Source organism: Telmatherina bonti (assembly GCF_933228915.1).
Source record: "Telmatherina bonti genome assembly, chromosome: 17".
Lineage (NCBI taxonomy): Eukaryota > Metazoa > Chordata > Actinopteri > Atheriniformes > Telmatherinidae > Telmatherina > Telmatherina bonti.
In genome coordinates, this window is record NC_136615.1 from 20,941,779 (window position 1) to 20,960,239 (window position 18,461).

An 18,461-nucleotide genomic window follows, 5' to 3' on the forward strand; every position below is an offset into this window, starting at 1 on the left:
GTTCTGGGCCTGATGGGTCATTGAGATGAACAGCAGTTAAGGGTCTGCTATTCACAATAGCCATCACTTCATATAAGTATGTTCTCAGGGATGAGCTATCTAATCGGCTTGCAGACTGGTCAAGGATAGAGGTGAGGACACTCCTTACAGTGCGGATCTGTCTCTCCCAGACACCACCCATGTGACTGGAAGCAGGAGGGTTCATGACAAAACTGCATCCCAGTTCTTTCGCACGTTCTTCTGTTAGTCCTCTCATCAGTTCTTGAAACTCATTCCGTGCACCAACAAAGTTGGTGCCTTGGTCGCTTTGGAGTTGTCTCACATTGCCTCTTATTGCAATAAAGCAGCGCAATGCGTTCAGGAAGGCGTCAGTAGTGAGGTCATCCAGTACCTCTATGTGAATGGCTCTTGAGCACATACATGTAAATATGAGCCCGTATTTCTTCATCTCCTTCCTTCCTTCTCTGACATAAAATGGTCCAAAACAGTCCACGCCACTGTACGTGAATGGAGGCGTGCTTTCTGTTCTCTCAAGTGGAAGATCAGCCATTTTTTGTTCTTGACTGGACCTTCTTAACTTTCTGCACTTGATGCACTTGAAGATGAGAGATGACACTGCACTGCTACATCCAAGGATCCAGAATCCATTGGCACGTACTTCATTGATTGTCATTCCACGACCCTGATGACACACCTTCTCGTGGTAATGCTTCACTAAGAGATGAGAGACGTGATGCCCTTTTGGGAGAATGGCTGGGTGTCTGACATGCGGATGGAGTGCAGCTTGAGTCAATCTTCCTCCCACCCTCAAGATACCAAGGCTGTCCACAAAGGGGCTCAACTTGTGCAGGTAAGTTGACTTGTTCTGATGGACCTCTTTCTTTTGTTAGAGAGCTTTGATCTCTTCACTGAATGCTTCTCCTTGAACTTCATGGATAATGAATTGTTCAGCTTCTTGTCTTTCTTCAAGTGTGGTAACTTCATTCGATCTTGTATTTAGACCTTTTGCTTCCTTTGCACGACGCTTAAGTCTTGCTATGGCCTTTACTACTCTTTTCCAATCTGAGAACTTCTTTAGGCGATCTGACACCGTTCTCTCCTCCTTTGCTTTGGTTGTAAGAACCTGTGCTCCTTTGAGTTCTGGATCATTGACGATCGCGTTGACCTTAGTCTCATCTTCTTTAGGTAGTTCCTTTTGCCATAAAAAACTGGGTCCAGTAAACCAATTTGAGTCCATGAGCTCTTTGGCAGAAAGCCCGCGAGACGCGTGGTCAGCTGGGTTGTCTTCAGAGGAAACATATCGCCACTGACTTGGTTCTGTACTTGACTTAATCTGCTGGATTCGATTGGCTACAAATACATGAAAACGCCTTGCGTCGTTATTGATATATCCAAGGACGACCTTTGAGTCCGTCCAAAAGTATTCCTTTAGACCTTCCAACTCCATCTCTTGTCTGAGTATTTCACTTGTTCTTGCAGCTACTACCGCAGCCGACAGTTCTAGTCTTGGGATTGTTGTAACTTTCGTAGGTGCAACTCTTGCCTTTCCCATAACAAGTGTGCAGTGTACTTCCTTGGATTTGAAGACAGTTCTGAGGTAAGAACATTCTCCGTAGCCAGATGAACTAGCATCAGAAAAATGGTGGAGTTCATACTGCTGAACTTCCCTAGCTGTTGATGGAGTGTAGCACCGTGGTACTTCCACCGAGGACAGATTATGGAGATCTTGCAGCCAGTCTGCCCAGTGTAGCTTGAGGTTGTCAGGAGGTGGTTCGTCCCAACCTATCTTGTCCTGGCACATCCTTTGTAGGATCCTTTTTCCTGTTAGGATAAAAGGTGCGAGAAATCCAAGAGGATCAAAGACCGAAGCTACAGTCGACAACACTCCTCTCCGAGTGAAAGGATTCTTCTTAATTGTAACTTGGAACTGGAACTTGTCAGAGCTGGTGCACCATTGGACCCCAAGCGCTCGTTCCATCTTGTATTTTCCAAGAGCCATGTCCAGGTCAGTTACTCCTTCGGCACGTTCTTCTCTTGGGATTGAGTCAAGCACTTTCTTGTTGTTACTGATAAATTTGTGTAAGCGGAGTCTTCCAGTCCCACAGAGCTCCCGCGCTTCTTGGACGAGCTGGATTGCTTCAGTTTCACTATCAATGCTTGTCAACCCATCATCGACATAAAAGTTACGTTGAATGAACCTCACTGTTGGCTCACTGAACTTGCCTTCTCCTTTGGCTGCCAGATGTTTGAGACCGAAATTGGCGCATCCTGGCGAAGACGCAGCACCAAATAAGTGGACCTTCATACGATACACTGATGGTGGATCCTCCATCTTGTCTGTGTCCCACCAAAGGAATCGAAGGCAATCCTGGTCTTGTGGTGTGACGTGAAACTGATGAAACATACGCTCCACGTCACACATGATTGCCACCTTTCCCTTTCTAAAACGACACAAGACCCCAACAAGTGTATTTGTGAGGTCTGGTCCAGTCAGCAGATGTTCGTTGAGTGATGTACTGCAAAACTTGGCCGAACAGTCAAACACAACTCTAATCTTTTCAGGTTTTTTGGGGTGATAAACCCCATGGTGAGGAATATACCAGGACCTTTGCCTATCTATTTCTGTCTCTGGCACTCTTTCAGCGTCACCTCGTGCTATTATGTCCTTCATGAAAGTCACATAATCCTTGCAGTATTTCTCATCCCCTTTCAGACGCTTCTTTAGGCATTTTAGTCGATGTTCTGCACATGACCTGTTGTTTGGCAGATTAGGCCTCTCTTTCTTGAAGGGCAATGGCATCTCATAGTGTCCGTCTGGCTTCTGCTTGATGCCCTCCTTCAGCTTGGTGAGGAACTGAAGGTCTTCTTGTGATACTGGAACTTCTTCCTTTGTCCTTTCAGCAAAGTCTGACTCAAACACCTTAATTATGTCTGAGGGAGAGATTATCTCTTTAACTTGGGTTCTGCAGGTGAAGTGGACCTCAGACTTGAGCTCAGCATGAGGCATGACAGTTGGTCTGACTTCCCTTGTGATTACACGGTGGCTCACACCTATTTCATCTTCATAGTCAGTGGCAACACTGCTGTAGCCAATGATGCTCCAACCCAGCGCAGACTTGAGCGCGAAAGGCTGCTCTTCGCCACCATGGATGACATCTCTGGGAGCCAGAGCTTGAGAACAGTTATAGCCGATTAGCAACCCTACTTCACAGTCAAGTTCTTGGGGCATCTCATCTGCCAGGTGTTCTAAGTGAGGCCAGGACCTTGCCGTTTCACTTGTGGGTATATGGGCTCTGTTTGCTGGTATGTACTCCCTGGTGTAGCTTACTGGAAGCTTGATCTTGGTCTCAGACTTCATACCTCTTACTTGAAGACCTGTCACCCTTTCGCTGGACACGACCTTCGTTCTTGAAGTTATTGTAGATACCTTGAGCTTTACTGGATCTCTCTTAGCATTCAGTGTGTCAGCTATATCCTTTAAGATGAAGGTGGTGTCACTCTGAGTGTCAAGCAAGGCATACACCAACACTTCCTTGTCTGGCTCGTTTGGTGTGGACACATAGACTGGAACAATTGATGAGGTATGAGTGCCACTTTTTTCTCTGACTATTCTGAGAGAGGTAGCCCCATCTGGCTCTTGTGTCCTTTTTGGCTTGAACCCTTTTCCTTTGTCACTATTACCTTCCCTAGGCTGGTTTTGTTTCAATTCATCTTTGTCATTATTTTCATTTGACTGATTTTCCTTAGGTTTCTTTCCTTGGTTTTGTTCCTTTGTCTCACGGTTTTGATGTAAGCATGTTGGATGATGTTTTTCACATGCATCACATTTGCTTCTTGTTTTGCAGGTCTTAGATTGATGGCCAGTTTCGAGGCAGCCAAAACAAAGTTTCTCTCGCTGCACAAACCTCACTCTCTCTTCAATCGGCTTTTCAATGAACTTGCGACACTTGTGAAGAGTGTGGTTTGGCTTTTGGCAGAACAGGCACTTGCTGTCTGTCCTTTCACTCGAGCTTGTAGTGAATGTGTTGGCACCAACGTTACGTCTTTGATGCCCCTTAGAGTTGTCTCGTTCGCTTGACTTTGATATCTCTTCCTTTGGATTCATAGCTTGCCAGGATGTGATGGGGTGGCAGGCAATACGAGCCTCCTTATTGAGGAATGATACAAAATCCTTGAAATTGGGGAATGCATTGGTTTCATCCTGAATTGCTACCACTGTTCTATTCCACCGTGAACTGAGCCAGTCTGGTAGTTTTTGCACTATCCTTTGATTTTCCACACAATCATTGAGAACTTGTAGACCTGGTACATAGGACATAGCTGATTCGACACTGCTCAGAAGATCGACAAACTCGCGAAGATTTTGAGTATCCTTTGGGCTGATTTTGCGCCATGAGTGTATCTGGTCACGGTATGATTTAGCAATCAGGAAGGGGTTGCCAAATCTGTCTTCAAGGACGTTCCAGGCAGCACTATATGCCGTTTCTGTTCCTGACAGAAAATGCCCTTCTATAGCTTTCTTGGCAGCACCACTGACATATTTGCGTAGGAAGAACAGTTTTTCTTGGACTGGGAGGTTCTTCCGCTCAATTAGAGCGTAAAAGGAAAGCCTCCAATCATTGTACTTGAGGGGATCTCCTGTGAAAACTGCAGGCTCTGGAATTGGAATGCGATCTGCAGTAATAGCTTCGGCTAATGTTCTCACCAGCTCATTAGACATATTGTGAGAGGCGTCTGATGTTGCTATTTGAGTGGGAGGGGCTTGAGTGAAGTTAGTTTGCTGCATGTAAAGAGGCTGAGTGGGTATGTGCTGATAACCCATGGTTGCCTTGGTAAATGTGACTGATTGTGGCATAGATACTGAGGTGTAGATAGGAGGATGTAAGGTTGGGTCTTTATTGACTGTAGCTTGGTATGGCTGTGGAACTTTAGCTTGTCGGGTTGAGGTGGGCTTGGCTTGATGTGCTTGAGGCACTTGAAGTGGCTGTTCTTGTGAGGGGAGAGCTTGTGAAAGTGCTGAATGTTGTGGAACAGGAAATGAGAGATGATCCTCTTCATCGTCACTAAGAACACCTTCAGAGTACACCTTTAGCCTTGCCTTGGCTGCATTGAGCCTTTTGAGTTCTTCTAACCGACCAATTTCCTTCCTTATCTCCTCCAGTTTCATTTTTCTAGTAGCACTTTCTGCTATAAACTGGGCTCTGTTCCTTGCATTTTCTGCTTCATTTTCAGCTGCTAGAATTTGATCTTCCTGCTCAAGTCTTCGGATTTCTTCTTCTTGCTCATTCTGTGTTTTCATTATTTTTAGTACCTCTTTGGTGGCAGCTGCTTCCGCTGCTGCTTGTTTAGCACTTAATGAAATGTATGAAGACTGTCCAGACTGTCTGGTCTTTATAGATAAAGAGACATTGGAGGTTGTAGTTTCAAACACAGATTCAGCATCAGGCCAAGCTGAAAGTTCTGAACCACCATCACTGAGGAACTGCTTAGCCTTTTTGTTCGCAACTATGGTTAGTGCTTGGCATCTGTCGTTGATTCTGCGGACTTCTGAGTCGGGATGATCTGAGTGTAAAATGTCTCTTATTTTGACATAAATGGCATCGATCTCAACTTGGTTTGTATTTATTTTACTCATGATGTCCATTAGCTCAGAATCATCATCATACTTCATGGCTTTTCTCAGTCCATTTATGTTGTGCTTCCACCTCTCATATGCCCTTTTGAAGTTTACCTTTAGATCCTTCAATTTATCGTCTACTAGAGCTTGTCCCCTTTCAGTGAGCTTTCGCGTGCGTTCACTCTTTCTAGTGGCCGCAGGCTGGGAATCTACTTTAGCGTGACGCAGTGATTCTACAGTCACTGATACATCTGTTTCCTTAATATCGGCCAGTGTGTGTGTCTCATGTTGATCTTGCGATTCCTTTGTGGTTGCTTCCACTTGTTCGTTAATATCAGCTGTCTCTGCTGATGAACGTGTAAGCTCCATAACACCCTTTTGCGACATGTTCTGTGCGATATCAGACCATTCAAAGTCATAAAAATGTACAGTAAATCAATATATTTTGCTTTCAATATGGTTGTGAAAATGGGATGTTTGTCACTAAATTGTGTTATGGAATGGATGTATGAAACATATTTCTGAAATGTAAATAGAGGGGTAGAATGGTATGAATTCTGTATATGACTTAATCTTAATGATGAAATATCAACATGACTCTCTTGAGTAGGTTACTTGTAAAATAAATTGCATATACATTCAGTTGCACCGTATATTACTCAATGCAACCTGCACGCAATCAAAGTCCAGTGCGCACACTTTCAATACAGAAATATGAGAACTGAATACCTTATACAACGTGATGACTGGCGTTTACTTCTGCAGTCTCTCGGCTCCTGTTATGCAGACAGGTGTATGTAGTATAGGGGAAAGTTCGCTGTTCCTTTAAGATGAATGAAGTGAAATCCAAGTGCGCTGGAAAGTTCAGTGGCAGTTCTGTACTCGTGCTTCTTCCGAGCCGTTTTCTTCACCGTACTCTTGTTCAGCCTTGTTTACGCTGTTCTTTAACCGTTCCCGCGCAGAGTTTCATCACACGAAGAGAAGAGACGAAACATCTTCAACTGCAGACTTTCCTCTACCCGACGTCTTCAAACGGCCACCGCGATTCCGTCTTAAGTTGGAGTCTTCACCCTTGGCACGGTGAAGTGTTCTACTATGCCGCCCATTCAAGCATGCGAGGACTCCGGTTCTTTGACTACAGATGGGTTTCTTTATTGATGCACTTAAAACTAGCACAGCTAGCACCACGTTGCATCATAGACCACCGTAGAACTACAAAACAGGCACAAAATAAAACAATGAATTTATGCAGTTCATAAAAATAAAGGAAATAAAGGTTCACATTCATTTCTACTGACCACTTTGCCCGCTTGCAGCTCCGAATGGGAGGGGGTTGGCTTTATAAAACAAAAAAACATTTTCTTGCTGATCAAAACATAACAACAATGTCCGCTATCTAATATCCTCTCGACTGCCGAAAAATGTCGCGTGTAACACGTGAAGAGGGTAAAACAGGAAGTAACAACGATCATGATTGGGTATATATATATAATATACGGTGCAACTGAATGCACTATCAAAATAAAAGTGCGCCCTCTGCTGGAAAAATCATGAACAGTAATGCCTCGCTTAGCTGTATTCACAGCACTTACAGTGCACATGACAGTAAAAGCTTTGAATCTTGAATCTTGAATCCTACATCAGGAGATAGTTGCCTCTCTTTTTCAAATCAGACAATAGAAGTAATTTCAAGTAGACATGAAGTTAATGTATATGGGAGTGTATGTGGCAGCGTTTATCATTTTAGGTACATTAGAGGGATCACCAGGGTTAAAGGACAGAGAGGATTTCACAACACTGCATGCCTCAACAACCATAAACAATAATGGTGAAATCAAACGGAAGAGAAATGTTTTATTTAAAACAAGATGTATTCCTGCCATTTTCTCAGACATGAGTTTCACTGTCCTGCAGAGACACCTACTGGTTGCTGATGGGAAACATTCCCTGACCAGGAAATGGAAATTTTCCATTACTTTTAAGACTTATATATCAGGAGAAAGATCAATAAACTGATAAAGATAAATCACTATCCATCCTGCTAAGTCTCTTTATTCTTTTATTTTTCCATGCAATTGTCTCTGGGATGTGTTAAATGAGGGATGTTCGTAAATGTTTAGAAGCAAAGTGGGTTCCACTTTCCTTTTCATTTTGGACCCTCCCCATCCATCAGCCCATATGTTAATTATTAACTCAAGATAAACAGCAGTTTATCTCTTTATGAAGGACATTTAATGTTCATTACAGATGAGATGAAGGTGAGGTTGACAGTTTTCTCATAAATGAGATCAAAAGTAGCAGTCGTCATGCATTGATTAAAATATTTGTCATGATTATGTGTATTGTGGAGTCAGTTTTCATGTGTTGTTTTATTCTGAACAGATGGAAATCTCTGATCTCTCAGTAAGATGTCCGAGGGATTGATCAATTAATGCTGTTAACTGATCAATCAGTTAACATTGGCAACGACTCATGTTAACTGACAGTCCAATGGGAGGAATATGACAAATAAATAGTATTTTAATCAATCCACTTTCCAAATACCTACACAATATACACCATTGGAAAGGTAGGGTTCTTAATATTTGAATGATTTATACAATTCAGGCTTCAAGTCAAAACTGTACATTCAGTAAGCACTTTTTCTGACCATGCAGTCCACCATGCATTTTATTTTTGAAGATATTCTGTTTTCCAGTAGCAGATCTTACGGCAACAAAAACAGTCCTGTTACATCAGCAGGGGTCCAATAAAAGTAACCCCCAAAATAACATTTAAGCCTTTCTGGTGCTGATTTTTTCCCCCGTATTTACCCTCTTTTTGTCCCCTATTTAATATGAAAAACCATGCAAAGACGTGTGGATGGGGACAAGTGGAAAAACTATATATATATATATATATATATATATATATATATATATATATATATATATATATATATATATATATATATATATATAGATATAGATATAGATATAGATATATATAGATATAGATATAGATATAGATATATAGTATATAGTATACATATCTATATATATATATATATATATATAGATAGATATAGATATATAGTATATAGTATACATATCTATATATATATATATATATATATATATATATATATATATATAGATATATATATATATATATATATATATAGATATAGATATATATATATATATATATATATATATATATATATATATATATATATATATAAATATATATATATATATATATATATATATATATATATATATATATATATATATATATATATATATATATATATATATATATATATATATATATATATATATACATATACATATATATATCACACATATACATAAACACATTTCCATTTCAGATATGTATATGTGTTGGCTGTGACCATTACTTAAAGTCATGGCAAACATTTAAACCCACAATTGTGTGAAAGGAAGAACAGTGGCTTTTCTTTTGGAATCCTGTTGTAAGTTGATAATTAACAACATAATGTGCCAAAAGGTTTCACTATTTGACATGATCATTTTTGCATTAATGCACCAGGAAGCTTTGTTGTGAATCCATTTATAACAAAACACTATTTAATGTTTAAACCTGCAGACTTACTTAATATCTTCTCCCCCTCCCTTTCTCTGTCTTTATAGTTTAGTCTTATTCACACATAAACACACACACACCCACACTCACACACACACACACACACACACACACACACACACACACACATACTGAGGATATAAAGGTGCTGGGTGAACACTTCAGTCAAAGGGGACTGACTCCAGGATTTCTTCTGATCTGCAATCTCCTCTTCGGCAAAATGTCTCGTGATTATTTTGGATTCTCTTTTATACAACGAAGTATAAGAAATGGCACAGGATCAAACACGGTGGTCCTTAACAATCCAGCAGACATCTCTGTTATTGTGATTTACTTTCTTGTGGTCTTGGCTGTGGGAGTATGGGTGAGTTGTTCAGACTGTTCTGTAAATGTTTCCTTGTACTTCATCAACAGTTGCAGAGCTTACGATGTTTTACCTTGATTATTTGAAATGTAAGAAAATTTTCTTTAAGCAGACACAAATGAAATGTAAAGATAAATTTACAAGATGAGTTACACATGACGACAGCAATTTTTGGGATAATATTAGGACTACTTTAAGTAACATAACTGCTATTTTTAGCTTTCCCACAGCAGCACTGTTGTGTAATTGAGACATAAAAGGAGTGAACTAGTATTGTTTCATTACCTCTTAACCAGCAGCTATTTATTCTCAGGCATATTGTGGGATACATAAAGTACATTATCTAAAAATAGATACATTTATGAGCTGTATAGATATTGTAATGATTTCTTATTTGTTTGCATTGATTGACAATTGAGTGCAAATTAAATGGATTATAATACACATGGGGTCACTAATTCATTGTTGAAATAGGAGTGTGTTGTGTAGATTTATGGATGTTCTAAAATATGCCCTTGTCCTGCTGCAGGCTATGGTACGCACCAATCGGTCCACTGTGGGTGGCTTCTTCCTCGCGGGAAGGAGTATGGTGTGGTGGCCGGTGGGTATTTGACCCTCAACTTTAATGTTTAAAGAGATTAAATTCTATCTTACTATCCTACTGACCTTCCTCCAATTGTCACCATGGTTACTGTTTTGCACCAATGGATGCTAGGATGCTGTGTGTCATGATCAAACTGTCATATTTTACTGAGTGGATGAATCATTTAGTAATTCCTTCTATATATCAGCCTGAAACATTTTATTTTAATTATAACATTTTGAATAAGCCAAACAAAAGAGTTAGACTTCTGATTTAAATATGCCTTTTAAAGATTGGTGCATCGCTCTTTGCCAGCAACATTGGCAGTGGACACTTTGTGGGAATCGCTGGCACTGCTGCAGCCTCAGGAATAGCCACTGGTGGATTTGAATGGAATGTGAGTAAAAGCATTTATGCTATTATTACATATTTTTGAGTTATATTTGTCAGGTGATTTGATTGTCTATTGATTACTATGAGAGTTTCTGTGCAGATTTTTTTAAATTGGTTTCTCTACCTTTGTGTGTTTCAGGCACTTGTTCTCGTCATCATTCTGGGATGGCTTTTTGTGCCAATCTACATCAAAGCTGGGGTAAACGAGACAAAAAATCTATTCAAAATGCGCATTCACAACTATATTTTGAGTGATGAAAAAGTCAAATCTGATGATGGATGTGTGCAGGTAGTCACTATGCCTGAGTACCTGAAGAAGAGGTTTGGAGGACAGCGCATCCGCATCTATCTCTCTGTGCTCTCCCTGATCCTCTATGTCTTCACTAAAATCTCTGTAAGTTACTGTGACAGTTGCATGAAACTTTTCAATTTCATCATCACATTAAGTGACTGAACTATAATGTAACTTTTTGATTTTTTTTTCCACCCAGGCAGACATGTTCTCTGGTGCCATTTTTATCCAGCAGGCACTCGGACTTAACATATATGTTGCTGTTATCGCACTGCTAGCAATTACTGCACTATACACTGTAACAGGTTTGTCCACACTTCCTTCTCCACACACTGACATTTTCCTTGTAGATTGACGCTAGAAAGAAGTCTTATCGATGGTAATGGTTCCGTAACTGGGGTTAAAGTCTTCTCAAGGCATAAAGACACACACACACACAATCTCTGTCTTTCCTGGGTAGATTATCTGTGGTGTGTTATTGTGGTTAATAACCCATGGGCTATGATAAGCATGAAATGGACCTCTGTTGCTGTTCTGTAATAATGCACACAAACCTGAGTGTAGGTTTTATAAGATGTGCATGGAAAGTGCAGTTATATAAATGTATGATAACACCATTTTTTCTCTCTAGTAAACAATGCTACTGATGTTTTTCTTACTGAAACTGAAGACTTTGTGGTTATATCACCTGTTGTATCTTAGGTGGACTTGCTGCAGTGATTTACACAGACACCCTACAGACCATCATCATGATTGTGGGATCCTTCATTCTCATGGGCTTTGGTAACATCAATATGTATTCTTTTTTAAGTTGTGACTGCTTGTGATGTCCAATTCTTGAGGGGTAAACATCTAAGATGTTGCAACTTGCAAATATCCTCAGCTTTCAATGAAGTGGGGGGATATGAAAACTTCCAGAAGCGTTACATGGAGGCAGTCCCCACAATCACAGGTGGCATTGACCCAAGTTGCTATGAGCCTCGGCCAGACTCCTTCCATATTTTTCGGGATCCGATCACAGGAGACTTGCCATGGCCTGGCCTGGTGTTTGGGCTCACCATTCAGGCTCTCTGGTACTGGTGCACTGATCAGGTCAGTACAGCAAATGACATCTGTGAAGATGCATCACTTCTACTGTCTCAGTGCCAGCTTACACAACCAACGACAAGTCATGGTCATAAAGAGAGAGTCACACAATGGATTTCTGCACATTGGTACACACATTTATACTCATTTATCTTCCTGTTTTGGCCAGAGTTAGTGAAGCGGTCACACTGAGATTAGATTTATAGGTAGGGCGTATCAGTAGGCTGAACCTCATATGGCTATCTTTTGGATTTGGATCCTAATTCTCCCTGCACTTTTGGCTAAACTCAAAAGATTACATGTTCATGTTACTGCATGGACACAGTCTGTCTTTTCTAAATCTCCTCTCCTTAGATATTTATTTTTGGATATTTGCTTGCTTAATGTCAGCAAATGCTCTTCACATAAATCAGTAAAGTTTAAAGTTAAGGCATTTTAATCATGTGATGAAATCACAAGTCAAGGTTAATTTTGGCATTATGTAAGAGTAGTGTGAGGTTTAAAAAGGGTTATACAAGAAACTGATAAGTGCCAGAAGACGTTTATTGCTGCATGTTCTGCTAGTAGAACATCAACCCATCTTCGGTGCTGTTTTCTGTCTACAAAAGAAAAGCCACTTATTAATGAGCATCCTCCTACTTTCATCTCTAATCGTGTTTTGGATGATGGCTTTGTTCTATTAAACAAGGTATTTTGGTTCTGCACACTCTGCAGGAATATGCTCAAAGGTATACAGTGCACCAATACAATAAGACAAAGTTTTATGATCATCACTATGAAATCTATATGAAAGGCAAAGCACATTTAGAGTTGAATTATAAGACGAAAGATGATTTAGAAACACATGCAACCATCATTTTCTCCCATTTATTCCTTCAGTGTCTGTGGCCATCCATTCATTTAAGACAATATCTCTTTATTTTACCCTTTTTATTGTTATTTTATTTTCTTCTGCTGTTTTTATTCACTTTCTTTTACTTTACAGCACTTTGGTCAGCTGTTGTTTTTAAAGTGCTTTAGAAATAAAAGTGTTTTTATAATGGTATGATAAAATACAATAATTGTTAAATCATTAAATACACTAAAAAACCAACAGCTACTATTATAAAAGTGAAAAAAATTCATTATTTGATCAGCATTATAGTTTAAGTAACATAGATCAAAATTGTTGACATGAGTAAATATGTTTAGCAGCAGTAGTATTTAGTATGAAAACGATCTTTTCTGCACTTGCAGGTGATTGTACAGCGCTGCCTCTCAGCCAAAAATCTCTCTCACGTTAAAGGAGGTTGCATTTTATGTGGCTACTTAAAGCTTTTGCCTATGTTTCTCATGGTGTTCCCCGGAATGATCAGCAGGATCCTCTACCCTGGTGAGTGCATTTTGGTGTTTGATGTCTGCTCCGTTTGACTTGGCAACACTTCTGCCTTACAGAACCCCTTTAGCTAATGCACATCTTAGACATAATAGTGAATCTTTCCTCTAGATGTGGTGGCATGTGTGGAACCAGATGAATGTCAAAAATACTGTGGTGCAAGTGTGGGATGTACCAACATTGCTTATCCCAAGCTGGTGGTGGATCTCATGCCCAATGGTAGGCAGATTAAGGGCTTTGTCTTAAGAATTGAAAACAAATTACGGGATCTTATTTGATGTTTCCTTTGAATCTATTACTTTTTTTCTCTTAGGTTTGCGAGGCCTGATGTTGTCTGTGATGCTGGCTTCTCTGATGAGTTCCCTTACCTCCATCTTTAACAGTGCCAGTACGCTCTTCACCATGGACATCTGGACGAAGATCCGTCCTTCTGCTAAAGAGAGGGAACTCATGATTGCTGGCAGGTAAAAGAAGGAAAAAATCTCAGCTAATGTTTAGTGTGATAATATTCAAATTGTTGACTACAACTGATACTGTGTGTCTTCACTGTGTTTACCTTTGTAGAGTTTTTATGTTGGCCCTGATTGGTGTGAGCATAGCATGGATCCCTGTGGTGCAGAATGCCCAGAGTGGTCAGCTCTTTGACTACATTCAGTCCATTACCAGCTACCTCGCTCCTCCCGTTGCAGCGGTCTTCATGCTTGCAGTCTTTTGCAAACGTGTCAATGAGTCCGTGAGTTGCTTCTCTAATTAAGAATTTCTTTGGTTTTTTGTTTGTGTGTCTGTGTTTGTGCTTATTATTATTCATATTTTCAAGACAGTAAAAATATATGCAGGGATTTAGTGGTTTAGTAACATTAACACTGGCTCTCTTCATGTGTCCATGGAAGGACTGATCTTTTTATTTTTTTCATTTAATGACTTACAAGTCAGGAAGACAGTAGGCAGCAATGTGGGATTCAGCATCTGGCCTAAAGACAATCTGTTAACTGAAACGGGGAATCCAAGAGTTACCCGAACTCTTCACTTTTAACCACCTCAAGAATTTTTTAGAAAAATTGCAGTCACACTTTCTTGCTGCACTTCATCTCTAAACGGTTTCTTCTGCAGAATGTGTTGCAACAGTCTGCAGCTGATGTAGTACATAAAGAAGTAGACACTGCCTTGTGTAAAAAAATTTAAAAAAAATCTCAGACAGGTGAGATGTTTTCCAGGCTTTTGTTGTTTGAGCTGTGCACACGACAAAGCTTTTCTGTTTAGATCCTAAAACTGCTTTCTACTCGAGGTGGGGCAATAATAATTTTTCAAAGACAGAATTCCCCTTTAAACCAGATGTCATGATTGTAGCTTGTCCGTTCTCAAACTGACAGAATAACTGAAGCATGTATCCACTGCACTGATACAGTTGTTGTGGTTCAGTCTGATGTCTCCTTTTCTTTCCTCAGGGCGCCTTCTATGGACTCACACTTGGATTGTTAATAGGCCTGTCCAGGATGATTGCCGAGTTTATTTATGGGACAGGAAGCTGTGCTAACCCAAGTAACTGCCCGACTATTATATGTGGAGTCCACTACCTGTACTTCGCCATCCTCCTGTTCGTCATCTCCTGCATCACCATAGTTGGAGTCTCCCTCATTACCAAGCCCATCGATGACAAGCATGTACGTGACTGCTTTGAGATAAGGCTAAATAAATCAATCACTTTATCATTTATGAGAAACACACACATATATTAACTTCATACTCTTGGAAATTAAAGTTTGGGCACCCCTGAGCACGTTCAATGTGGGTGATTTTTAAAGTGAAATGAATTGAACAACCATTGAAACAAACTGAATATTACATGATGGATTTTTAGTTTTTCTAAGTGAAAATCTGTGCATCAAAGTTCCATATTTACTTCAAGCTGATGCTTTGCTTTGTTTTTCTGGCCTGCATGCATACCTTTCATTACTTTACATTATGTCTTAACTTTCACAAGTGATTCTAAACCATTACAATAACATATGTTACATGGAGAGGAGATGGTTAGAAGGCATCATTAGCAGTTAGATGACGAAAGGTGAAATATGGTATCTGTGCCATTTCATCAAATAAAAAAAATGAATAAGGACATTTTTGACTTTGCAAAGGCTGATAATATACTTGTTTTTAAAGATGCACAAATGTGATTATTATGGTTGCTTTGCATAATTCCCTTTTTGCAGCCTCATATGGGCATGTTAGCAAGTTGAATATCTAAGTAACTTAAGTGTCTGAACTCCTTTGATTTAATTTGATGTCAGGCTACATGATTAATAGCGTTGAAAATCCCAGAAAGTTTAGAAGACATGGGGTCATATACCCTGTCTGTGATACTACTGCTGTTGGGTTTTTTTTTGCCGTAACATCAAGTGCCAACCACCTCTATTGTTGCCACGTTTATCATTTTGTTTACACTCTACGTATTTGGGAACTCAATCTGACTTCTGCATTGTGTCCCTGAGTGAAGTCTTCCAGCAATAAGTAAAGTACTCACAGAAGTATGTGAACATTTACGCTCACAACAGTGCTTGTTGCATATGTGCCGTCAGCCTGTATCCTCAGGCATTCTGAGGCAAACGAATGAGCATTCCTCCCTCTCTTTCTCGGCTGCATTGTGGCAAAATGGAAAAAACAGCAGCCTCCCAGCAAGAAGGTCACTGGTAGCCTCGGCTGGGGAAAGTTTGAACAACGGCCTTCTGCGTGGAGTTTGCATGTTCTCCTTGTGTGTGTGGTGTGGTTCTTTCTGGGTACGCAGGCTTTCTCCCCCTGTCCAAACACATTCATGTTAGAGTAATGGATCGCTTCTCAGATGTAAGTTGCTTTGGATAAAAGCGTCTGTCAAATGACTATAGAATAGTGTCTGTCTTCATATTCCACTGATACAAAAACTGTAAATAATTTTTTGATCAGTTTTTAGACAGAATTTTGCACCATTTAGTTTACTGCACCATTACGCTCTTTTACACAAAGAATATAGGCCTTGAACATTTAACTGTGTGGCTGTCTGATAACACAAGAAACTTCATCACTGTCGTTTTTGTGTGCCAATATTACATGATATGTAGCTACTCCTCATATTAGAGTTGGCACTCTTTGCACATCTGATTACTTTTATGATGATATTATGATGCTTTGATGTAATCTTGATGCATTTTTATGAGAATGGCAATAAAGTTTTGAATTGAACTGAACATGAGGTTAAAAAAAAAAAACAGGTATATTATCAGCCTAACAAGTCAAGAAAATGTGCCATTTTTGTTGCAGTGCTAAAACATTTTGTTTTACTCTATGTGTTGGTGTGTGACTAGCTCTATCGATTGTGTTGGAGCCTGAGGAACCGTACTGAGGAGAGGGTGGACCTCGAACAAGATGACTGGGTTGAAAATGATGACAGCATGAGTAAAGAAGGTAATGAGCAGACATTGAGAGTTTACATTTTAATCAAACATGCATCCATGCAGATACACAGACACGATAAGATGCTTTTCTTTGCCTGCATAACAGAACCTGAGGAGGAACCAGGCTTCTGTAAGAAAGCAGTGATGTGCTTCTGTGGACTCGAGCAGAAGAAAGCACCAATACTGAGTCCAGAAGAAGAAGCAGAAATGAAGAAGCAGCTGACAGACACAACGGAGGATCCTCTATGGAGGAACATTGTCAACGCTAACGCCCTCATCCTCCTGTGCGTGGCTGTGTTCTGTCACGGCTTCTTCGGTTAGAAAGACTCAATCAATTCAGTCACTCCTGGATACTATAATTTATTTAATTTATAACTAAAACAAAGCACCCAGGTGCCTTTAACCTTCTTTAATATGATAAGAAACTTTCGTACCTCTCTTCTTGGCATTGTCATTGTTTTCCATAAAACCTACTGCTCTCATCCAGGATGTACAATGTATTTTTCTACAAGGTGATGGACTATCCTGTCAACATTTCCTGGTATTTGTCACCTGAGGTAAACCAGTAAACCATGCAGTAACTTATTAACATATCAATCTTGTTAAAATGCTCCATGAATTTTCACACATTCTCTCTGATATTTAGAGATATTCCTCGGTCAACTCTGTTTTTTCTTCCAATCTGTCTTATGTATCTTTCTCCCATCAATGGAAACATGACAGAGTAGCAATGTACATCAATGCACATATTTTTGTATTTAATTCTAAATTAAGATTGCTCTTTGTTAAATGACAGATTCATATTTAATGCTGATTCATGCCCACTACTGACATTACTCTTTTCCAATACTGTAAATATAAATAATTCTTCACTTCACGGTGCAAACGTTAATTCAATCCAGAAGGCTACATCAAGTCATGAATAAAGAGGGACCACAAGGCATAGATTCTCTGCAAGATACCTGTAATATGTAACCCATGAAGGACAACAGAGAAGGTTGTAAATTTCTTCATTATGTATGTGTGTGCTACCTCATTCTACTTCAGCTGTGGTCTCAAAGTCCATGAGTGCTGTCACTTCTTATATCCACTGTGTCTGTGCACTTTTCTGAATGTTATCTTAAGTGTTAATGAGTAAGAACATCTCAGAAAGGGGGGCTTGACCATTGATTCCAGCTCTTGGATTCTCTGTGTCTCCCTCTAGTGGTTGGCTGTTGTTTAGCATATAAAATACATCTGCTAACTTTTTATCATGTCAAGGTAAATTGTACCTTTATCTAGCTAATAAATAGATACTGAATAAGAATTGTTTGTGATGACTGCTAAATTTCCCATAAGACTCGTGTCACTCATTTATATTAACTTACGGTACTAGCTTGGTTTATCACCAAGTCCTTGGTTAATGTACACTGATTGAAGGACAGCTATATATGTCCTGCTGTTAAATGTTTCATAATTATTGAGCTGCTTGTGTTTTATTTGTTTTCTGCTGTTTTATCTCTTAAATCCCTCCCGATTCATAGCTGTTAATGACTTTGTATCTGTTTGGATCATGTGTTTTGCAATGGTTCTGCTGACAGATGTCATTACAGAATGGCTATTAGTCAAAGTTCAACGTGGATCAGAAATGAGACACTGTGTTTACATAAGGTTTGCACATAACACTGAACCATAATAACCAGTTTAATTCCTGCAGGTACTTTCTTGTTTTAAAAAAAGC

General features: G+C 39.6%; 1 protein-coding gene across 2 annotated transcripts; it reads left to right on the forward strand.

Moving 5' to 3' along the window:
- Positions 1 to 9,446: 9,446 nt before the first annotated feature.
- slc5a1 (solute carrier family 5 member 1) lies at positions 9,447 to 17,062 on the forward strand (the record flags this gene model as incomplete). Of its 2 annotated transcripts, XM_079257265.1 has the most annotated exons (15): positions 9,447 to 9,590; positions 10,120 to 10,191; positions 10,466 to 10,570; positions 10,706 to 10,765; positions 10,856 to 10,960; positions 11,058 to 11,163; positions 11,561 to 11,641; positions 11,742 to 11,950; positions 13,181 to 13,316; positions 13,431 to 13,538; positions 13,633 to 13,783; positions 13,884 to 14,052; positions 14,765 to 14,980; positions 16,652 to 16,751; positions 16,848 to 17,062. In XM_079257265.1, 15 exons carry the CDS (start codon positions 9,447 to 9,449, stop codon positions 17,060 to 17,062), a joined length of 1,977 nt encoding a protein of 658 aa, XP_079113391.1. The 2 variants fall into 2 exon arrangements, with proteins under 2 accessions (XP_079113391.1, XP_079113390.1); XM_079257264.1 differs by having other exon boundaries at positions 16,652 to 17,062.
- Positions 17,063 to 18,461: the final 1,399 nt, after the last annotated feature.